The following is a 24,138-nucleotide window of genomic DNA, read 5'->3' on the forward strand; positions in this document are numbered from 1 at the left end:
AGTGACTGCATATTATGTCTGTTCTTTTGTGACTGGGTTACCTCACTCAGGATGATGTTCTCTAGATACATCTATCTTCCTAGGAATTTCATAAAGTCATTGTTTCTAATAGCCGAGTAATACTCCATTGTGTAAATGTACCACAATTTTTGTATCCATTCCTCTATTGAAGGACATCTGGGTTCTTTCCAGCTTCTGCCTATTATAAATAGGGCTGCTATGAACATGGTGGAGCATGTGTCCTGATTGTATGTTGGAGCATCTTTGGGGTATATGCCCAGGAGTGGAATTACTGGGTCTTCAGGTATGGACTGAAGAGAATTGGACAATGTTATCATTTCCTAGGAAAAGACAATTCATGATGTTTGTGTTATTTTGTGGTAGGAGAGTAGAGAATGGAAAAGGAGACATGAGTACATATAAAGTAAACTAATGGTAGAAGACAGGCCTGAGGTCTCAGAAACACAGAGGAATGGCTGAGATTTCTTTAACATATCAAAGCAGTATCCTTGGCTCCTTCCAGAACTTCTCACCCCTAGACCTCTCCTAAATTTCTTCTCAGGAGCTCTCAACCTGCACTGCCCCCATGCCTATGTAAGTCAGCCATTTTGGCTATATTAGTCTCTGCCTATTGGCCTGGCTGCCTCTGTTTATCAGTAGCTCCTCCCCCCACCCCTTTCATCCGGAGGTCTGGTTTAGTCTGGCCTCTTCTCTCTGCCTGCTTTCTTCCTAGTATCTACCATAAAAATCCTCTCCTTACTTTAGAAGTTATAGCCTTCTTTCGTTTCAGTACCTGGAACCCAGGAGTTCTTCCTACACACACACACACACACACACACACACACACACACACACACACTCACAGTCATTCACTGCAGGTTACATATAACAAAAAAATAGAGTTATGTGCATGATTATCTCATGAATGGTCTATAAAGAGCATGGATGTCATGAAAGAAGGGGTTCCAGGCTTAGAGACCTGTCCCAGCTCTGAAGTTCATTCCCACTTTTTCCGGAGTATCTCCTTCTTTTACTAAACAGTCTGCATTTCTATCAACATCCATGTGTCACGTGCCCCTGCTCCAGTTCTTGTTCTGGAACACATGGACCTGACATGCCTATAAATAATTTTCTCTCAAATTATACTCTCTCTGTCACTCTCCGCCTGTCTCTCTCCCTTCTTCCCTCCACTCCACAGTTAATCGTGGTTATTCTTTAATGGCAAAAACATAAACATTTAGGGTAGAAGGAACATTGCTTCATATGACTATACTTTATCTTACTGCCTTGTCTTTTTTCCCCTTAACCTAACTTTTAAAGAAAATTTGGTTCCACCTTTCACCAACTATTCTAAAAATTTCTCAGCCATTAGTTGCGAAAGGGAAGAACTAGATACCGAGGTCTGAAAAAACAGTACTAGTTTAATTGAGTATTTTGATTTAGATCAGTCATTATTCTCATTCTTACTTATTTGATTTCATTTGTGGTAATGTGAGGCAGGGTTTCCTACATCCCACGCTGCCTTCAAACTCCCTGTGTAGCAAAGGATGGCCCTGAACTACTATTCTTCCTGCCTCTGCTTCTCAAATATGAAGATTGCAGGTCAACAGTACATTTATGGCAGGCTCACTATGAAGCCCAGGCTGTCCTTGAATTCAACACCTCCCTACAGTGGCTTCTAGAGTGCTGAGGTTATACACTGGAGCCACTCACTCATTTCCTGAAGAACTTTAACTGCCTCTGATTCTGAAAAAAAAAAAAAAAAAAAAAAAAAAAAAAAAAAAAAAAAAAGAAGCGACACAATTTTAAATCAGTTATTCTTTTTCCATTGGTGTCATTTTAATTTTAATGTTTGTCTCAGCCAGTAAACACAAAGAAAATCAGAGACAAAAAAAAAAAAAAAAAAAAAAAAAAAAAATCCAAGGACTGTGGACACATTGTAAATGTTACCAGAGAACATGTTAAAAGACAGAGGAAAGGGCTGGAGAGAATGGCTCAGTGATTAAGAGCATTGACAGCTCTCCCAGAGATCCTGAGTTCAAAGCTCAGCAACTGCATGGTGGTGGCTCACAACCATATATAATAGGATCTGATGCCCTCTTCTGGTGTGCCTGAAGACAGCTATAGTGTACTCACAAACACAAATAATTCTTTAAAAACAGGACAGGAAAATTGACTCCAAAATGACAATTAGAAGCATTGTGGGGGAATTAATAGCTATTTCCTTGACTAAAATTCGCGACACTTTCTAACACTTAGGAAGATAGTATTTGACAGAAATGGATTCATATCATGGTTGCGGTATAAATAGTACCTTGATAACATGTTCATTCTAGGCTGCTTCCTGGACCTACTACTACAGGCATCTTCAGCTAGTTATCCTGCCTCCTAGCAGCCACATTTATAGTACTGCTGGAAGACCTGCCCTCCCACCTCTTAGCTTTTCCCATGATTCCTTCCGCACCACTTTCCCATGAACCAGAGGACTTCAAACAGGCCCAGGCAAGGCAATCCGCCCCAACAGTTATTATTGGCCAGTCATGGTTAGTCCCGGCCTACATGCTCGGGTTGAGACGTTTGATTGGATAATACTGTAGCCGGGCTCTGACGTTCACAAGGGGGCGTGGCTTAGGCTCAGCTTTCCACCCACGTCCAGCAGCACCATGTACCGCGCACTCCGTCTCCTCGCGCGCTCGCGTCGCCTCCTGCGGGTCCCGTCCGCCGGTGCTACAGTGTCAGGGGAAGCGGCCACCCTCCCGCGGTGTGCTCCGAAGGTCGTGCGAATGGTGAGTGGGTATCTCGGGCCGGGCCTCCCCGCCCTCCCCGCGGTGACCTTCACCTCAGCTTGTCCTGGGTGTCCCCCGCGGGCGGCGCCTGGGCTCAGCAGGCATGCTCACCTTCCGCCCTGGACGCTGCCTCCTGCCCGGTGTGTTGGAGCTGCGGGCTGCGCTGAGGGGACGCACTCCCGCTGGGGAGTCTGAGTGTCAGGGCAGACCTGCCCAACGCCTGAGCTTGTAGAAGCCCTCGGTCCAGGGAGAGAGCGTGCACGGGGCCTTGTTGGGTGGGTGATGCCGGGCAGCAGGGTAGCCAAGACAGAGGAGTGCCCAGGGAAAGGGGAAGGCCCTTCCTTGCCCAGATCGCAAGCCCTGCTGGCCGGACACAGACAGGGTGCCCCCCTGGGCTAGGTTGCCCCTAGCTTCGGATTCTTGGTCCACCAGAGCGCTCTTTCCTGCTTTCAGACCCCTCGAGGTGGATGAAGCCGGTGTGACTTCTGAATGGAAAGGTTTTAGTTCTTACTTCCTTGACTATTTAGCTTGTAGGTTACATGTATTACATTGGGTAAAACTCTGAAACTCGTACATGTGGACCTATGAACATAAGTACTCTGAAGCATGCCTGCGCTGATTGGATAGGACCGAGCAATAGCCCTAATCAAGATTTTTGTATTCAGAAAGACAGCTAAAGGAACTTAAGGGGCCAAGTCCAAGGTATGATATGCTTCATCAAGCCCCTTTACTGTTTAGAGTTCTTTAGAAAAATGTTAACTGCGAATGTGTATTGTTAGGAAAGGTTTGAGAAGTGAGGAGTGAGGAAGAGCACTCCAAGGTGTAGCATGCCTTCCGCAGTGCAAGGTGTGACTTTAAATCCTGCTGCTTTCAGGCTTTGTCCAGTTTCTACATGTGAAACTGAGGTAATTACAGAGGCTCAGCAAGGTAGAACTTGGGGAAACACTGTGTAGTACTGTTCTTATTAAAATATACCTCCGCTAGTGTTCTTAACTGGACAAGCCATTCTTTGGGCTTTGAGAAACTTGAAAGACTGTTGTCTTGGGGTTTGGGGAGGCGGTACCAGTGAGGAGCATCTATCTTAGTATCTGTCAGGTGGCTCACATCTACCTGTAACACTTTAGAGGAATCTTTAATACACTCTTTATAGCCTCGACACATTCGTGTGCTTGTGCATGCGTGCGTGCACACATACACACACACACACACACACACACACACATGCACCTGTGTACACACACAATAATAATTTTGAAAAGAAGTTATAAAGTCCAGGCTGCTTATATTTTCCTGGAACTTTGCTCTGGTGATTTTAATACATTCTAAAATCGATTTTAAAAGATTGTGTTTCTTTCTTTCTTTTTTTGTTTTTGTTTTTTAAGCTTGTTCAGGGGAACAGGAAAGTGGAGCGAATCCATCAAGTCACATGTGAAAATAGCAGTTTCTTGCTTAGGGTTATAATATCAGAAAATTGAATACTTTCCCTTTTCCATGATTCAAGGGACATTTAACCTGCCCTTTAACCCCCTTGTAATTTCCAACAAGCCTGTTGATTTTGTTAAAAGTTGTTCTCTAGTATTGTGAAATTCACATGACCCTGGAAGCCCTGTTACTCAGGTAAACTCTGAAGTGCGTGCGTCATGTGGGTGTATGACGCATTGCTGATGCTGTCTCTGCTTGGGGCCCTGTAAATAAGATGGTCCATATATGCTTAGAGTTCAGAGGCTGTTGGCAAAGATTAAATCACAAGGGGCTGGCGAGATGGCTCGAGGGTCAGAGTCCCTGCTCTACAACTTAGGGAAGGAAGGTTTGATTCACAGTTCCAGGGTGCAGTGTCGCATGGTAGGGCAGGCTTGGCAGCAGGAGCTTGAGGTAACAGAAACACTGGGTACACAATCAGGAAGCAGAGAGCTTCGCCAACATTCAGATTGCTTTATAACTTTAAAACCAATTTATATTTTAGTTTTTAAATTAAAATATAATTATAATTTCCCCCTTTTCTTGCCTCCCCCCCTATGTACCAATCTTTGTCTATGTCAAAATCATGGTTTCTTTTTCTTAGGGGTTAATGTGTGTGTGTGTCTTAGTTAATTCCCTGTTGTGATAAAACATTATGACCAAGGCAGCTTATAGAAGGAAGGGCTTAATTTGGAAACAGAGAGAACAAACTCAAAATGTTAATCACCTTTAAGTTCTCCAGTGACATACTTCCTAGGCAAGGCCACACCTCCTGAGCCTTCCCAAACAGGACCATTATCTTGGTCCATTATCCACATGCTTGGGACTATGGGGGACATCCTATTCAAATGACCACAGTACATAAACAACTATATATACAAGTGACACAGGATAGTATTGCTTATGCATGTATGATTTCAGGACTGTGTACTTGGTGTTGGATATCCACTGCAGCATACACAGCATGCTGCTACCTACACAGTGGCGGTGCACACAGTTTAGATGTCCGCCCATCTCAGTGATTCTAATCTAAGTGACCCATCATGAGCAGGCCCAGAGGCTTGTCTAATTGGTGATCAGTCCTGTTAAGGTGTCAATAATGATTAAAGGCAGGGTGCTTTTGAAGTAACTGCCAAGATTGTGATGTTAGCTACAGTTCACTTTTCTGCACCTTAATTTTAAAATGTGGATAAGAAAATCCTAGATTTACCCCCATCTCTATTTCTCTATATTAGCGGTGCTGTGGCATGGACCCACAGTTTTCCGCATGCTGGACAAGTGCTCAGCTGTTAAGTTTCCCTTCCAAGAGTTAAACTCCATTTGGAATTATTATTAATACTTTTTAAAGATTTAGAGCTGAAGCACATAACTAAAATAACTGAAGGGAATCATGTCAAGTCTTTTTGAAAATTCTAAACACTACAGTAACTTACTTGGAAGATAAATCATTGATATTTAGTGATAACATTTTAGTAATTTTGAACACGGGGCTGCCTGGAAATTGCTGTCTGTTCAGGAAGTGAGAAAAGCAAAGGACCTGAACAGAGACTGACACACCAAAGTGTCATCCCAGCCCCTCTCCCTTGCTATTTGGGTGATTTGCTGGTTGTTTAAACTTTTAGTGTCTTCTTTAATGTTGGACTCCTGAGGGCCTTATAAGAACAAATAAGGCAGTGACATCAGGGATCCTCTATTGCTTTCTGTTATATCTTAAGAAAGAGTGTCTTGGACTGGAGAGATGGCTCAGCCATTAAAGACTAGATTCACGCCAAAAAATAACAAGAAATGGTGTTTCACGGAACGTGTGTTTGCATTAGGTTGGCAAGCCAGTGGTCTGGGTCTTCCTGGTTCTGCTGTCCCTGTGCTGAAGTGACAGGCATGTGCATCCATGTACTTTAACTCACCCATGTCCCCAGAACTCAGAACTGCAACATCCTTTTTTTTTTTTTTTTTTTTTTTTTGGATGCACGTGATAGAAGCCCAGCTACTCTAGAACCAGGAGCCGTGGGTCTGTGTTCTTGTGCTCTGACTGTTGACATGGCTCCTGAATCTCGGAAGACTGGCACGCATACATCCATGCTAATGTCTCTAGAGACTCCATAGCTTTCCTCAGCTTCTGAAATGATTCCATCACTCCAGAAGATGAAGTGTCTTAGCCCATCTCTTCCCTCATTTACCTTAGTTTGCAGGGGAGAAAGGCTGACTTGTAGAAGCTCCAACAGCTGATAAGAGGCGGTTGTCTGACTGCCATTCTGAGTTACTTCAGTACTGTCTCAGGCACAGTGACCGTTGGGCTACTGTAACTTTAGTTTTTTCCAAACCTACTTTTAATGATGGTTCTTAAATGCTTTAACCTCCCTTCTAACCCACCACCCACCAGAGGCAGTGGATAAGAATTGCTGGGGGTGGGGGCATGGACCTGTTTAGAAAGGTTCTCTGGAGCAGATCCCATCTGTGTTGTTAGGAAATCAGCAGCTCAGTTCACAACAGGTTAGCAGTTGCAGCTCAGTCTGTTTGCAAACACTTCATGGATGCACCAGCAGTCCAGTTCGATAGTGTTGGGATGGCAGTGGTGGTGGCTCAACCTAGCAGGAACTGCCTGGCCTCAGCTGAATTGGCAGGAGTCGGCAGGAGGCATTGGGATCAGCAGGGACACCAGTTCTCAGTCATTTGTGCCTCTTTCAAGATCAGTGCAGACACTATAAGCAAGTATTTATATTCCCGTCAAACAACACGTGTCCTCCATGTGTCTTGCCTCAGCACATGAGTCTGTCTCAGCTGACATCATTCTGCCAATTGGCCTGAGTCTTTGGAAGCGGTAAGAAACTGCAGCACACCATAAGATGTGTTTTGATGCGTATCTCTATGGTGTCCTGACAAATGCAACTCAACTACACCATAGACCAATACATGTGTGTCATTTTCACATGTTTGCTTTAGCAGAGCATCCTTTCACCTGTGTCTGCTTCAGGAAAACACTTCTTCAGGTGTTTTGCCCCAGCAACCATCCAACACAACTGGCTTTCCAAAGAACCATTAAGTTTCCACTTTAGACTACACTTTATCTTTGGTTAAGTAGGTTTAAAAATCTCAAAATGGTTTTGTATGTCTAGAAGTTTCCAGTAAAGTAAACTTTAAGGTCTGAATTGGTCACATCTTGACTACTAATAGGCCTATTCTTTCTTTTTGCTTTATCTTTTCCTCTCTCCCTCTCTCCCTCCCTCCCTCCCTCCCTCTCTCCCTCCCTCCCTCCCTCCCCCCTTCCCTCCCTCCCTCCCTCCTTCCCTCCCTCCCTCCCTCCCTCTTCTCTCTCTCTTTTTTTTTTTTGTATATCTTTTTGTATATCTGTGTTTGTAATCTGGGCAGTGTGTGAATGGTATAAGCTGTCTTTAAGACTAGAATTTATACATATGGATGTCAAGTTTTTTGAAGAAAAGCAAAGTGGGGAATAGATGACAATCCAGATGGGATTTTATGTTTTATGATAATTATTATGATAATTATTCACGGTTTTCTTTAAAGCTGGTCAGATTTTGTTTTCTATTATCCTGGATTTCCTTTCAAGCTAAAATGATGTCTTCTTTGTCTTTAGGCAAGCCAAAATTCCTTCCGTGTAGAATACGACACCTTTGGTGAATTGAAGGTCCCAACCGATAAGTATTATGGTGCTCAGACTGTAAGATCTACAATGAACTTTAAGATTGGAGGCTCGACAGAACGTATGCCAGTAAGTGGCTTTTTGGAGATGTTGGCTTAGAACTAGGCTGGATTCACACAAATCATATTATGTAAATATTTGACAGAACTAAAATGTAAAGCTATGAGAAAACTGGCTTTCTATGTAGTGAATTTTAGAATGCTATTATTTTCAAACAAGGCTTTGAATACTTTGGATTTTAGCTATTATATTAAATAATTTGCTAATGGGCTATATATTAGTCAGGGTTCTATTAAAAGAGCAGAAGTGTGAGACAGAAAAAGACAGACAGAGAGGAGAGAGAGGGAGAGAGAGAGAGAGAGAGAGAGAGAGAGAGAGAGAGAGAGAGAGAGAGAGAGAGAGAGAGAGAGAATATGAGAATGTAAGTGTATGTATGGGATGCATCAGAGCGGCTTACAGGCTGCTCTGGGTAGTCAACAGTAGCTGTCTCCCAGTGGAAAGGATGAGGATCTGACAGTTGTTCCATCCCTAGCACTGGATGTCCCCACAGTACCAGGCTGTTGTTGCTGCTGCTGCGAGTCCCAGGGAATTTCTAGAGAGCTGCTGCTCTTCAGTCTGCTTGTAATGCCAAAGAAATAGGTTCTAATAACCAGTGAAGGAATGTCTCAGCAGCAGGATGGGTCAACCTTGCCAGCAAGACAAAAGAGAAAATCTTCCTTCTTCCTAGTTTTACATGGTCAGCCACAAGAAGGAGTAGTGCAGATTTGGGGTAGGTTTCTTGACCTCAAGTGATCCATCAGGAAAATCCACCACAGTGTGTCTAGCTGCTTAGGTTTTAGTTGATTCCAAAAGTGGTCAGGTTGACAACCAGGGTGGGTAGTATGAGGTGTGTGTGTGTGTGTGTGTGTGTGTGTGTGTGTGTGTGTGTGTGTGTACGTACGTACGTGGGGGTGTTCTAGGATTTCATTCTTTCCACTGAATTAAAGCTCCAGTTTTTGTTAAACATTGTACTTTTGAGGTTCATAACAATGGTACCAATTTTTTGCATCTGCATAAAGTAACAGGTTTTTGTGCTTATCCAAAATTGCAGATTTAAGGTATTTTTTCTGATTAATTTTAGATCCCAGTCATTAAAGCTTTCGGCATCTTGAAGCGAGCTGCCGCTGAAGTAAACCAGGACTATGGTCTTGATCCAAAGATTGCTAGTGCAATAATGAAGGCAGCAGATGAGGTAGGAGGCACTAGTCGTGTTAACACAATGGCGTCGGAGCTCCAGGTCTACTGTGTGACAACAAGCTCTGTTGCAGGACGGCACTCAAGTTCCTGAGTTTCAGGGCAGTGTGGCAGCCTCATTGCAGTGCTTGAAACATCCAGGGATAGATTTCTGTGTAATTTCACAACTTCTTAAGTTGCTTCACTTTTTATGTCTGTTGAGTTATATAGTTTTAAGAAAAAAAAAAAACAGAAAAGATGGTTTGAACTTTAGGTTTTTAAAAAATCTTCTGAATAAATGATTACTTTTAAAACTAGTTGCTTATTTGGTTATACATCTCAAGACTGTAATCTTCTTAGGCACTTTCTTGAGGAAGTAGTCAAAGATGACTTGAAACATTGTATTTAAAGTGTTAATCTTTACAGTTTGTAGTTTCCTTCCTTAAGTTATCAGTAAGAGAAATTAATTCCTAAAGCTTAGCAACATTGTATTTAAAGTGATCCCTTTACAGTGTAGAGTTACCTTAGTGATGTTATTGGTAGTAGAAATTAGTTCCTAAAGATTGACACAGAATAGAGCCTGAGCTCAGACAGAGAGGCATTTTTAAAAACATACTCTATTATCTTAAATTTGAAAGTTTAGAAAAAGCAAATGGACAGAAATGGTCTCTTTATGTACCACCCCTCCCCCCAGCATACACAGTACAATCAGTAGATGCTGAGATTCCTTCTTTAGAATATGTAATAAAGTCTGTGCACTCCCTGTCATGTGTTTTAAGTTGTTTCTTACTTGTAAAAGCTCATACAAGCTGATACCGTAAATGCTGTGTGCCAGTGCATGTACATGTAAGACATACATGTTTAGTACAAGCACAGCTTTTAAAAAGTTTTAAAAGAATATTTTCATCTTGTGAGTTGTTGGCTCTGTGAAGGTGGAGTCCACAGTTCTGGGGGACCTTCATTAACACAGGCCCATCACCAGGAGTTGGAAGCAGGTGCTGCCTGCCGAGCAAGTGGAATAGTGCCGGATCTAAGATGGAGTTACACGTTCCTTCGTGGTCTAGGCAGGTGACCTGGAAAATAGATGGTTATTCAGTGGCGCTCTCAAATACATTCCTATCTTCTACGTTTATCATTTTATAGTGAAGTTAAATATTGTGTTAGGAAGCCTGCAGTTTAGAAACTACCACATTGAGACTTTAAAAATTTCTGAGGGGCGGTGAGATGGCTTAGTGGGCAAAGGTTCCTGCTGCCAAGCTTGATTTCCAAGATCCATGTGGCAGGTCTAGGCAGTGCTTTGCCTTTGGCAGTTGCTGCTCACTGGACGTCTGTGCAGTGAAGTAGTTCTTACTAAACTCACGCTATTAAGCTCTTGGCTCATTTTTGTGCTGTGGCCGTAGCATCTGCTAGATGTACCACAGCAGTGGTAGTGTGTCCGAGGACCACACTAGCAGCCTCACAGGTGGTCCTCCACTGTAGCAGGCTGCAGCAACAGACAAACAAATGACTTCTGTTCAGTTTTTACCTGAGGCCAGTGAATTGTCATCATTCAGAGTATACAAAGTTTCATGTTTCAAAGTATCTAAATTAGAAAAAATGATGCCACAGATATTTAGGATTGTATCACAGTGGTCCTTAGCTGTCTTGAAGCCATTAGCAAGCCGCTTAGCATATGGAACAACTGACATTGTTAAGACAGTTCTGTAAGCAGAGCTTTACTCAGACATGGTCGATTTTTAAATAACTAAACAAATACCTAGTTTTGCTTGTTTTCAAAAGACTTATTGTTAGCGCTTCCTTTCTTGCAGGTGGCTGAAGGTAAACTAAACGATCACTTTCCTCTGGTGGTATGGCAGACTGGATCTGGAACCCAGACAAACATGAATGTAAATGAGGTCATTAGCAACAGAGCCATTGAAATGTTAGGAGGTGAACTTGGCAGCAAGAAGCCTGTGCACCCCAATGATCATGTTAATAAAAGCCAGGTAGGTGCTGTGTTGTACTTAATTGGGCTACATTGACAAGCATAGGAAAGACTTGTCTTAAGTCCAGCTTGTGTGCTTTACTAGAGAAGACTTAGGATCTGTGGCTGCTTTCAGACTTCATAAAACAATCACTGTTAGAACATCTGGGTTTTGTGTATATGGATGTTTTTATTGTTTCAATTATTTAAAACATTATTTACTTCAAAAGAAAGTTTTAAAGATAATCTAGTCTTCTCAGTCCCATAAGGCTAATGCCTTTTATAACTGGCTTCAGTTACTGGAAGTAAGCAGCTGTTTTGGTCACAGAGATCTGAAACAGGCTTCTTTTAGGATTTCCCCAACCGAGTTTGTACTTTGACATTTAGAGTTCTCAGAGTGTGGGCAGGTTGTGGATATTATATATATATATATATATATATATATATATATATATATATATATATACACACACACACACACACATATACACACATACATACATACATATACATATATATCATTATTTTATATATATTATATATATAATATATAATATAATATATATATAATCTGTAACAGTAGCAGTGCCTTCACTAGGTGTGTGGACGGAGGCTGTCCTGTGAGAGGCCATTCTCATTGTAGCCTCACTTGCTCTGGTGATGCTACACTTGATTGCTGGTTGTAAGGTGACCCTGCTAGGTGTTACCACCTCACCATTGTGTAATGTTTGCAACCTTGTATTTGTCACATCTTGACCTATTCCTGGCATGACACTCGGACATCTGTGTCATCTAGCAGAGAGGTAGAAGAAATTTCTGGGTGTGTGTTAGATTTACTGCAGACATTATCAGAGAAACCTCAAGTCTAGAAATATTTCCACTTACAAAGGAGAGAATATCAGATCGTACCCATTGACTTACTGCTGAGATTTTGTTGTTTTGTTTTATAGTCTGGAGTGCCAGGTTTGGACTGCAGGCCTCGGTGTCCCAGGCATCTGGTCAACCCAAGCACGAGCACGGCTCTGCTGTCATAATCACAGTTTCAGTTTTCCTGCCTTGAGGTTTTTGACATTTGGTTTATTGAAATAGGGTTTCTCTATGCAGGCCTGGTTGTCCTGAACTAGCTCTGTAGACCAGGCTGGCTTGAGCTCAGAGTTCTGCCTGCCTCTGCCTCTGAGTGCTGGGATTAAAGCTATAGGCCACCACTACCCCTACCCCGATAAGTTTTCCTTCTTTTTACGTTTATTAATGGGAGTTTTCTGTAAGGAAGCTTTGTTCTCCCATTCGTTTCTGTATTAATTGAGTTTAGTACTATAAATTCACAGTGGCCCGCTGAGTTTTCAGTTACAACCCTGTATTTTGTTATCTATGCTATCGAGTCTCTGAGTTTGGGGAACCTTGCTCAGTTGGCTCGTGTGTTCATAGGCATACTGCTCTTTTCTTTCTCTGAACCTACACCCTTATGTGTTGCTGTGGTAAGATAACCACGCCCACTGTAAGACATCCAAGCCCATCATCATATTTTTTTCCTTGCTCCAGTTCTGGAAAGTCATTTAATTTTTATTTTTTTAAAGAAACTGGGATCTGGGTGTTAGGTCTAATGTATTTATAAGTATCAAAAAGCAAAGTTTTTTTTTTTTAAAGCAGAGTTTAATATAGTCTATTTTATAGAGCACTTTAAAAACTCAACTTTTAAATATGTTTTTTAGAATATAATTTATAGTCTGAAGCCTGCCTCAGAGTGGTGTAGTAGGACACAGGAGTCAAAGCCTAAGTGCTCTTTGGCAGGATTTAGGCAGCAGGTGTGCGAGTGCTTAGTGAAAGGAGCAGTCTTTTCACTCTGAGTATTGGGGCAGTGCCATAAGAGACAGCAGAAGTATGTTCATAGCCAATGTGGATTTTAAAATTACATCATGCCTTAAAAGTACAGGGACAGTGGTGTACACTGTACAGTGCACACGCCTGGGTGTCAGTTTCACCAGGTCTAATTGCTGTGCAGGTCATTGTATCTCCTTGGTAATGCCTTTGCCAATGGTCCTTTGCTAGGGGCACTTGTAATGCATGGTGGGTTTCACATTCTTGGTTACAATGTGTATTGTGTCCAGGCACAGGTGTATGACAGTCCTGAGTATGTTCCTTCCAGGAAGCCAGGCTGCTTTCATTTCACCATGTCTCAGTACTTGCTGTGTGGACACTGTTGAGAACTGTATATTGCTGGATTCTCAGTTGGTTTTATTTGAGGTCTTCTCTCCTTACCTCTGAGCTAATATCTTTTGTTTCTTTTGAACATTCCCTGCAGAGCTCGAATGACACCTTTCCCACAGCAATGCACATTGCCGCTGCAGTGGAAGTAAACAAGGTCCTGTTGCCAGGACTACAGAAGCTACATGATGCTCTCAGTGCAAAGTCCAAAGAGTTTGCGCAGGTCATCAAAATTGGTCGAACTCACACACAGGACGCTGTCCCTCTTACTCTTGGACAGGTAAGGGAGTTTGACTCATTTTGTTCAGGGTAGGGATTCATACAAATTATCAACATTTTCCTTCAAAATTGTCTTTAAAGTAAAGGTCAGTGATACATTTTCTGAATTAACCAATTGACAACTTTTCTCTCTATCTCTTTTTATGTTTATGTTTTGTTTTCTTTTGTTTTTGAGGTAGTGCTATTTTGTGTAGCCCTGGCTTTCCTGGAACTCATTCTGTGTAGATCAGGCTGGCCTTGAACTCGGAGATCTGCGTACCTAGTGCTGGCATTAAAGGCATGCCTTACTGTGCATGGCTATTCAGCAACTTTTGATGGTGCCCATATAAGATCAGAGCATGCTGGCAGTGAACTGGACGCAGCTGGGTGCTGGGTTCAAGTTCTGCTTTGCTGTAGACTAGGTATGTGACCGTGGGAAAGTTACTTAGCTTCTCTTTGCCTTGGCAGCTTTCTGGGTTGTGAAGGACCGAGAATGTATACTTGTGAGGCTGAAGTGAGCTGGTTGACAGAGTTTAGAACCGTGTCTGGTACACAGAGCCATCATCATCAATCTGTTATCATGACTGCCTCATCTGTCTGTAGTTACTCAATTACAGCAAAATGGTACAGTGAGGCACATTTTACCCTTTAACAGGACAGCTGGTGAGGAGATACGACTGTTCAGGGTAGCAGGATGTATTTTTCCGTTTCTGTGTCAGCAACTAAAGGGAGATCTACTGTGCCTTACAAAGAAACAAAGGGAAACGCACGAAAAGAGTTCTGTCCCCACTGATACTCCAGTTTTGGAGGCAAAAGTGTATGTAGTTTATGTATCAAGAGAAAGCCACCCACTGCCAAATACCGACTCCTAGTCACTAAGTAATAGTTTGATGAAAACTAGCTGAGGGTGGGAACTTGATTGCTGCTCACTTGGATGAATTCTTAGTTGTTCTGTGGCAAATAAGAAATAAAGCTTCATTAGTTAGCACCATTTTACAGAAGAAAGAGGAACAGTTTAAAGACTTAGCTAAAAACTTGCCTTATTTGGCATTTCTGTGTGTAATTTCTATGCATGTCAATCTGCTTCCCTTAGTTTCTAAGTCTTATCTTTTTTTTTTGCATGTTAAACACCACTGTGCTAAAAATCCTTTTGAGTCGTGACTTAGTCTCCTGCATGGCGTCATTATACTATTTATCATGACAGCGACTCTGTCTCCTTTTTACTTAATGAGAAACATGCTTTTTTTTAAATCGAAATTGTCTTTCCAGTTTTTGCAACCTTCAGAGTACATTCTCTAAGTGCATACAGCTGTTGTGTGTGCACAAATATGCATACATTCGAGGAGGGAGAAAAGGAGGGAGGGGAGGGAGGAGAAGTTCACGTCCTATTAGCTCTACCTTTTAAAATGTTTTCTTTAGAATATCCTGAAACCCTAATCATAACCCAAAATCTTCAGTATTTTTAGGTAGGAGAAAAGATTTGGCTTATCTTGGCTGACTAGTTAAGGCCCATTGTAAAATACAAAGAGCAGAAGGTTTCTGTCCCTGCGTAGTTGTCATGGTCTGCAGTGCTGTAAACATGACAGACAGATGGATGATTGCTGTGAAGTGTGGCGTGAGAAGCAGTGTGCCTGCAGCTCATAGCACTGAAGTGCACAGTGACGCCGGCGCCCATCCCACTGTCACCTCCGGAGATTGTTGACTGCATTGCTTTACTTTCAGGTTCCTGTAAAATAGCCTCTTGGGTTCCCCCTTTGGAAAGTATTTCTATTTCCTTTCTTTCTTTGAAGAATATTTAGTAATTTTTCTCTTTGAGCTATATTCAAAAAGTAGGGAAGGAGATCTGGTCCCTGGGTGGAGTAGGTAGAGCAGTAGTTTAACGTAGTGGAGCTATTCTTTTTAAAGGTTTATTTCATGGGCTGTTTTGATTCTATTAGAATATTAAGTTATAAACTAAACTATATATTACTATTTGCATTGTAGATTTGTAGCCTTTCCTCTTACTTCATCATGTGTATGAATTAACATTGACTAGCATGTAATTTAATATTCTGAAGTGCATTTGAAAAGGTTCTGTTTAGTGCCATTGGAGTATACTGTAGGCTGATAGGAGTTTGTTCTTACAGTGATTTCTCTTCTCAGGAATTCAGCGGTTATGTTCAGCAAGTCCAGTACGCGATGGTGAGAATAAAAGCTGCCATGCCAAGGATCTATGAGCTCGCTGCCGGAGGCACTGCAGTTGGGACAGGGTTAAACACCAGGATCGGCTTCGCAGAGAAGGTGGCCGCGAAAGTAGCAGCACTCACAGGTTGGGGACCACACGCATTGCTACTCATGTTCTTCACACAGCTTATGCATCTTCTAGCTATTTCTGGGCTGAATTCTTCTGAAATTTAGGAGTAGCATGTTCCCACCAAACATGGCTTGTGTCCATTTCAGAAGTTAATAAAGTTCACCTTACTTTTAAAGCCTTCCGTATAAGAGTTCATAGGTATGAATTTACATGGTACCTTTGTTTATTGTCTGGTTGTATTCCATTCTTTCCTTTCAAAGCTGTGTTAAGTATTTTTCAAAGAAAGCAGAAACAGTTGACTGTTGAGAAACTTATCGCATGATAAGTGTGCTGATAGCTTATTTTTGCAAGTCACATTTTTTTTGCCTTAACGTCTTTAAATACTATCTTCACACTAGTACAATATTGTTATTGTTACTAGAATCAGCTTGTCATGTCCAGAAAACTGGTTTAAGATGTCAATACTACCATAAGGTTAGGGTAGTGATAAGTATATAAGATATATCACAAGCTAATAGGTAAGTTCTTAAAAATAATTAGTTTTTAATTTGTATATGTATAAATATATAGACAATGTATCTTGACCATATTCAGCCCCTATCCAGATCCTCAAACATGTCTCCCTCCCAACTTCAAGTCTCCACTTCACTATATATCTCCAAGTTTAATTTGTGCTGCCCATATATGCATTGGTGTGGGATTATCTACTGGGATACAAACAATCCACTATTGCCATTGCCAAAGAAAAGTGTCTCTCTTTCCTCCAGTGGCCAATAGGTTCTCAGGTAGTGCAGGGAGTATTCCACCTCTGCAGTAGCTGGCTCTGTCCAGAGGACAGCATCTCACAGCTCTCCTGCCATTGTCCAGCCTGCCATCACTCCTGCCTTCTCTTCTGAGATGCCTTTGGGCTTTGGACTCAGAGTGATTGTCTGGTTAGTTTTACTGCTGTGAACAGACACCATGACCAAGGCAGGTCTTATAAAGGCCAACATTTAATTAGGCCTGGCTTACAACTTCAGAGGTTCAGCCCATTTTCATCAAGGAACATGGTAGCATCCAGGCAGGCATGGTACAGGAGGGGCTGAGAGTTCTACCTCTTCATCTGAAGGCTGCTAGCACAATATTGACTTCCTAACAGCTAGGATGAAGGTCTTAAGCCCACTCCAGCAGTGACACACCTATTCCAACAAGGCCACACCTCCTAATAGTACCACAACCTGGGTCAAGCATATACAGACCATCACAGGGGTACAGACATGCTTTCTGTGGCTAAGCATTCATACTAGCTGAGGCTTTGTTTTATTTTAGATCGTGTTTTATTAGAAAGGAACTGTAGTAGGATTTAGAGTACCTGGATTTCAGAATCTTTACTTGTGGGATGGGTGGACTTGTGTTCTAAAGAGTACAGCAGACTGAGTAGACATAGAAGATCGGAGTGTAAACAAAAAGCAGAATGAATTTCACACTTCTCATCCTTACTCAAGTGATCAGGCTTTGCATGCATGTGCTGGTTAGAGTTGTGTTAAGAGGCCTTTGGGGATGTCTTATATGAGTATTGACACAGCTTGACTCTGAAGCATTTTCCCCAAGTGGAAATTTGTGTTTATTTTTTATTGATTTATAGATTTGTATACATAGATTTATAGCACTGGGAATCAAATTCAGCCAGCACTTTGCACATGCTGGGCAAGCAGTGTCACTGAGTTGTAGACCCACCTCTCTGTTCTAATTTGCTTTTTGTGTGCACCAGGCTTCTTTAAAGTTGCTTAATGCTGGCAGGCGTGTTTACTCTCCCTGTATACCCACGGAGCTCCTTTCCTCCTGCAGGTTTGCCTTTTGTCACTGCTCCGAATAAGTTTGAAGCTCTGGCTGCTCATGATGCTCTGGTGGAGCTTAGTGGAGCCATGAACACTACCGCCTGCAGTCTAATGAAGATAGCAAACGATATTCGCTTCCTCGGTTCTGGTCCTCGGTCAGGTTTAGGAGAGCTGATCTTGCCTGAAAATGAGCCAGGGAGCAGCATAATGCCAGGTACGCACATAGCTGGTACATTCTGAGCTGGAGTTTGACTGTAGTCCAGGGATTTGCAAATATAGGACATCCGTGAAGCGGTGGGAATGTATGAGGAGCACTTGTTTTACAGTAGCCATGTGGATCTTTGTAGAACTTTGAGGAGTATCACTTAACAAGTCAGGACGTTCCAATTGGAGCTTTTGTGTAGTTGTGTCCTTCAGCATAAGCCAAGAGCACTGCAGAGTGAAACTGTCAGCCTAGGCTGCATGAATATGAACCCTGCTAAAGTCTGTCATGCTTTGCCTCAGGCTCTGTCCTGTTAAGTCCAAGTGACAGACAGTAGAGTCTGTGGCAGGTGAATGTAGTTGGGTGAACAGACATTTAGGGAGTGATTAATGAGTTGACTATAGCTGGAGAAATACCTTGATACTGGGTTCTACCCGCTCAGCATTTTACTGGTGGCTTGGGGTAGAGACCAAGAACGCTTGTTTATCATTTAGCAGAGAGCAGAAGTTCAGCAGGCACATGGTGTAGACCAGAGTCAAGATTCACGAAGGCCCCTCTGGAGGCCTTGATTTATACTAAAACTGACAAAGTAACTTTAATAATTTATTATATACATTTTATACAGTAGATTTTATGTACTATATTTTTAACTATATATGTTATATATGGTCTATATATGCATAGACTATAAGATCTCGATTTGCAATACTTTGTGTTGAAGAATGGCATGTAATCTAGTTGATTACATATTCAGTAATTGCTAAAGAGAAATGGAGCCACATGTGGCAATGCAGGTGGTTAATCCTGACACTTTGGAGGCTGAGACTAGAAGATTATAAGTTCTAGGCCAACCTGGGCTACAAGTAATAGTTCAGGCCTAACTGGGCAACTAAGCCAAGCCTGTTCCAGAAGAAAAGACAAATGGAAGAACATCACAGACGAAGGGACAATCCCCCAATGCTGACTCTACACAGATAGAAGAATCTGCTGTGTGTGGCTCTGATTTGGGATTCTTAAGGAGCTCTGCTGAGCTAGAGCCCTGGGAGCATAGTATCTCCCTATAGCAGCCCTCTCTGTGGACCTTATTTATTGGAGTGGTCAGCTCCTTTCCTGGCTGCCACCCTCTTGGAGGTTAGAGTCTGTCCTTCTAATTGTGTATTTTGTGCCTGGTTGCCTAAACCCTTACACAGAATGAGAGCCATGGCAGTGGAAGCCCACATGTAGATGGATCTTTTCCTTAGTTTTCCTTGAGTGAATCTGTGTGCCTGTATCTCCCCCTTTCTTTGGTAATTTTGTGTGTCTGTGATATTGGGGATTGGACCCAGGACCTCCCTCATGTTTGGTAAGTATTCTGTCTTTAAGATGTATTTCTAGAATTCTTTATGCTTTTTGAGTCAAGACCTCACTAAGTTGCCTAGGCTGGCCTTGACTCAGAAGCTCAGGTAGTCCTTGAAGATGGAATCTTTCTGCCTCCGTCTCCTGAGTGATTCGAACTTTACCTTATTTTATGTCTTAATTTAACAACATTAAATTTTGTTCTTTGGCTGACATAAAAACAGTCTTAAGTCCTACAGGAAACCGTGAGTGTATCTGATGAGACTCTGCACTGGTTTTCTCAAAGGAAAGGTGAACCCTACTCAGTGTGAAGCAATGACCATGGTTGCAGCCCAAGTCATGGGGAATCATGTTGCTGTTACTGTTGGAGGCAGCAATGGACATTTTGAACTGAATGTTTTTAAGCCAATGATGGTAAGCCTTCAATTTGATTTTTAGCAGTTTTTGATTGGAGACTAATAACCAGTGCTCTTGTCTTCCCTGAAGGTTTCTGGAGCTTCCACAAAAGCTAGTTGTATAGTGTAGGTAGCAACTGGAAGTCAAGATAATCTTAGTCCTGCTGGAATAACCTGGGGTATTGGGATTCAGTCTACACATCTCCAGTGATTTTGGTAGTTTGCTTTTTAAGTGGAAGAAGACGTCTGGAAGTAAGACGGGTTTATTTGCCACCTACCAACATGGATGCCAGTTGTCAGGTCAAGTCTGCCTCGCTTAAAGAGAACACCTTCCTTAAATCCTGCCTCCTGCTCAGGCTGCTGCTTTGTGCCATCTTCCTTCAGATTTGGTTGGGAAAGACTGATCCATTGTCACTTTCTCTTACGATTTGATCACTGGTTTAGCCTCAGACCCTTAATACTACTTGCTCTGTGCTCCGGCATCATCACCATCACCATTACCATCATCATTATCATCACCATCATCACCACCATCACCATCATCACCACCATCACCATCATCATTATCATCATCATCATCATTTCCTTTCTCCTCTGTCTCATCATCTTTCTCATCCATTCTCTTAGGCTACCATGTTGACCTGTTCTCTGTTTCTTTAGCACCTTCTCTGTCCACAGCAAAGCTTTCTTTAATTTATCTTTTGCCTTTTCCATATGGCTTGGAAACTGTCCATCAACCTTTTCCTTTTTTCTTTATCATCCCTCATAAGAAATAAAATAGTGTCATCTTGTATGCAGATTCCTGAGCTTCAGACAGCCCAGCTGTGTCACTATTAAGTCCTTCATTTGTACAGTACTCTGAAATACACCAGAGGCTTATTTCTTATTGGCTTGTGGCTTAAAGTCTAATTGAGAAGAATACTCAAATAATTGTTATTTAAGTTTCGCTGTGGATCACATAATTTTTGATGCTTACAATAAAGCAATAGGCATGGTGATGGTTTTGGGTTTTGCTTTCATGGCATGTATACTCTGCGGGATTGGTCCATGAAAGGCAGGCCAAAGTGAGCTTCAGATCCGTATCCTTTTGCATCCAGGCCAGATGCCTGGCATATGCAGATGCAGAAGAACTGCTTGTTGCCGTATTTTAATCATCTGTTGTGTCCTTAAAGTAACACCACCTTATTTCTTCTTTGTAAATATGAAGAAGGAAATAAAGGTTTGGTGGAAACAGTCTTCCTGTACCATAACATAAAATGACTGCTTCAGAGCCTGAGAGAAGGGTGGGCATTGAAGTCGGGAGGAGACTCAATTGAGGAAAAAGTCTGGCTTTAATTAAAAAAAATCAAGATGAAATTTGACTTACAATTGAGTTGTTAGAATCAAGTTAAGCTTTAATGTCTAATTTCTGTTGGAGTCCATTGGTGGAAGTATTGCTTGCTTGCAGACTTTCCCTAGTTTTAGACAGATGTATATATGGGAAGTGTTGCTCAAAAGAAACAGGTGTTAAATGTGCCAGTTGGTCTTCTATGATCTTAAATGTCATGTGATGTTATTTTAAAATGAGTTGGTGTGTTTTATTAAGCATAAAATCAGAGAATCTAAAATTTAGCATCCAATCCTGGACTTTGAGCATCTGATGCTCTTTCTCTTGCATGGATGAGTCTTCATCCATTTCTGGCTGTCGACCTCTTCTACTGGATTGTGGATACAACATATCCTGCCTCTTTCGCATGTTCTCCATGGGCTGTCTTGAGATCTTTATCCACCATGCCCTATCTCATTATAATGTACATTTAAATCTTTTCTGTCATTTTTAGATTTATAACTTTTTGTCCTCAGAGTCTTCCTTTTTCACTTGTTTTCTTGGTAGGAGTGGTGTATGGTTATGGAATTACATGTCCAGTATGAAACAGTAAATTGTGCATATCATTGGACAAAAGCAAAACTAAAGAAATTGAGGCTTAGGAATAATTCTCCTTCCTTCTTCCTGTGTCTCTCTGATAGATTAAGAATGTGCTGCACTCAGCCAGGCTTCTGGGAGACGCTTCGGTGTCCTTCACAGAGAACTGCGTGGTAGGGATCCAGGCCAACACAGAGAGGATCAACAAGCTAATGAACGAGTCTTTAATGTTGGTCACAGCTCTTAATCCGCATATAGGTAAGTTTGGAGGGTAATTCCATTTTGAAAACAGTATTGAAAAGCTTTAAAAAAGAAACTTTAAAAGTTTAAAACAGCATTGAAAAGCTTAAAAAAAACTCTCTCTCTCTGTGTATGTTTGTGTGTATGTGCCATGGTGTGTGTGTGTGTGTGTGTATCTGTGTGTCTGTGTGTATGTGTGTCTGTATTGTATATCTGTCTCTGGCTGTCTGTCTTCCCATGGGATGTATGTGGAGGTCAGAGAAGAACTTGCGGGGCTCAGTTCTCTCCTCCCACCATGTGGGTCTGTGGGCTGGACCTCAGCAGCCATCTTGGAGAAGAGCATGTGGGCACAGGCAGCATCACAGCAGCCCTCATTTCATTAGAAGACTTAGATGCTGGGTGTTGTGTGCAGACAACTGGAGAGTGTGATCCCTGAGACCCTCTGCTGGTAATGTCACTAGGTGGCACTGCCTGATTACCTACAGCAGATGGATACATTTGTTTCTTCCTTTCCTAGATATTGTATAGTATTTTGACTTTGTTTTATTCAATTCAAATATAGAATGTTACTAATTACAAGGGAAAGGCACATATGGATATTTATAGGGAAAGGGGAGAAAACAGAATGGTTTTTCTGAAACTGTCTTTTGTGTTCCTAGTGTTTTCCAGATTGTAACTGTTTTATGCAGACTTAGATTGCAGCTGACCACTACCCCTGCCCAGCTCATTAAGGGCTCTGCCCTGGCTTCCACAGGTTGAGACCATCCTTGTGTCCTGCTGCGTAGATGGCCTTAGTCTGTTTTAGAAAGAGTGATGGTGAAGTTGTGTGACAAGATACAGTTACCACTATAGAATGTCCTATAATCCTGACCTTGGGCAGATTTTATTCATGTTTTGTTGTTGTTGTTGTTTTGTTTTTAGTTTTATAAAGTTGATTAAATGATTTGACTCATTTAAAATTGTTACACACCAGTATTCAAGTGGAGAGGTGCAAAGCGACCCCAAAGTCTTATGAGATAAATACTTAACTGATCTTCATGCATGCCCAACACTTCTAGCTTTCAGACCCTGTCTAAGCAGATGACTGGGAAGCATTCCTGGGCTTTAGGACATAGTCACCCAAAGATAATGTCCCTGGCAAAATGCCTCTTGACCTCAGCAAGAATCTCCTCACTGGCTGAGTGAGGCCTGGTCTGGGCTCTTAGTACCTTTGTGATGCATAAGACTAGTACTTAATACTGCTTTGTGGTGGTAAGCAGGGATGCTTACATTTAGCACAGTAAACAGGTTGACCCAGGAATTCAATGTGAGCAGTCTTTCTGCAGGTGCCTAGGTTACTCCATGCCTGGGTCAGCACAGTCACAGTAAGCATTCATAGATTCAGGTAAAAGTGAAGCAGGCACAGTTTGGTTGTGGCTGCATCCAGACGTGAACCACTGTACCGCTTACCACATTGCTTCAGCAGGCCCTAACCCTTTGGTCATAGTCTTGCGACTTTTAAGTTTACTTTGTCCTCTATCACTGACTTCATTGTCCTTGCCATCTAGCTCTGTCAGAGCAGCCTTGAGAACTTTCCCCATGCCAGCCTTTATGTAAAGAGAATGATTCTTGAAGTGAACCAGGACCTCTGATCTTTTGTTTTCAAGGCAGGGGCTTCCTGTGTAGCCCATGCTGAGGCTTGTGATCATTCTCTGGATGCTAGGATTACAACGCATCATCCTGTCTGGGTTGCCTGATTCCTTTGTCCCAATGTACATCTTGGCTAACCTCTCCCCTCTTTATCCTTGTAATGCCAGGGAATGGCAGCTGGTGTTCTGGGCACCCAGCAGAGCAGCTATGGGAACCCGTCCTGCTGGCCAGCAGCCTCTCAGAGGCAGTCTTGACAGCTGCCTGTTAAATAGTTGTCTATTCTTAAAACTGTAGTGCTCCTTAGAAGAGGATTATAGACAGCATACCCAACTGTGGATTTTTATGCTGTGCTAATTTTTTAAATGTTTCTTTCGATTATTGGTTTATTTCAACAAATCTTGGATAAAATGAGATATACCTATTTCCCAAGAAATTCAAGGTTGTATTCCATAGAAGACATGACAGCTATTGGCATGGTCACTTTATAGTTTTAAAGTAGATTATGTCATATAAGAGGCCTGTAACATCAGCATCAGTAAACAATTGCTTTTTATTTTAGAAAAGTTTCACTACTGGTGTTTGTGTTGTGTCTGCAGGTTATGACAAAGCAGCGAAGATTGCCAAGACTGCACACAAGAATGGGTCGACCCTAAAGGAAACGGCTGTTGAACTTGGCTATCTCACAGCAGAGCAGTTTGATGAGTGGGTGAAACCCAAGGACATGCTGGGTCCAAAGTGACCTACATAAATTTATATTAAAATAAACTTTTATGAAACTTAAAAACAA

The 24,138-nt window shown here is 42.0% G+C and overlaps 1 protein-coding gene across 1 annotated transcript; it reads left to right on the forward strand.

The window, feature by feature from the left end:
• The first annotated feature begins 2,633 nt into the window (after window positions 1–2,633).
• FH (fumarate hydratase) lies at window positions 2,634–24,138 on the forward strand. Its single transcript, XM_080917514.1, has 10 exons — window positions 2,634–2,786; window positions 7,837–7,971; window positions 9,023–9,133; window positions 10,923–11,099; window positions 13,377–13,559; window positions 15,680–15,845; window positions 17,658–17,861; window positions 19,471–19,598; window positions 21,587–21,740; window positions 23,948–24,138. Exons 1-10 carry the CDS (start codon window positions 2,664–2,666, stop codon window positions 24,088–24,090), a joined length of 1,524 nt encoding a protein of 507 aa, XP_080773640.1. The 5' UTR covers window positions 2,634–2,663; the 3' UTR covers window positions 24,091–24,138.

The sequence above is a fragment of the Micromys minutus genome, assembly GCF_963924665.1.
Source record: "Micromys minutus genome assembly, chromosome: 1".
Classification (NCBI taxonomy): Eukaryota; Metazoa; Chordata; class Mammalia; order Rodentia; family Muridae; genus Micromys; species Micromys minutus.

What these genes read in the sequence shown, in the direction of transcription:
- FH (XM_080917514.1), top strand. Translation starts at nt 2,664, where the DNA reads ATGTACCGCGCACTCCGTCTCCTCGCGCGCTCGCGTCGCCTCCTGCGG. An exon ending in TAATGAAGGCAGCAGATGAG is followed by an intron (nt 9,134 to 10,922) that starts GTAGGAGGCACT and finishes CCTTTCTTGCAG; the next exon opens with GTGGCTGAAGGTAAACTAAA. An exon ending in GAAAGTAGCAGCACTCACAG is followed by an intron (nt 15,846 to 17,657) that starts GTTGGGGACCAC and finishes TTCCTCCTGCAG; the next exon opens with GTTTGCCTTTTGTCACTGCT.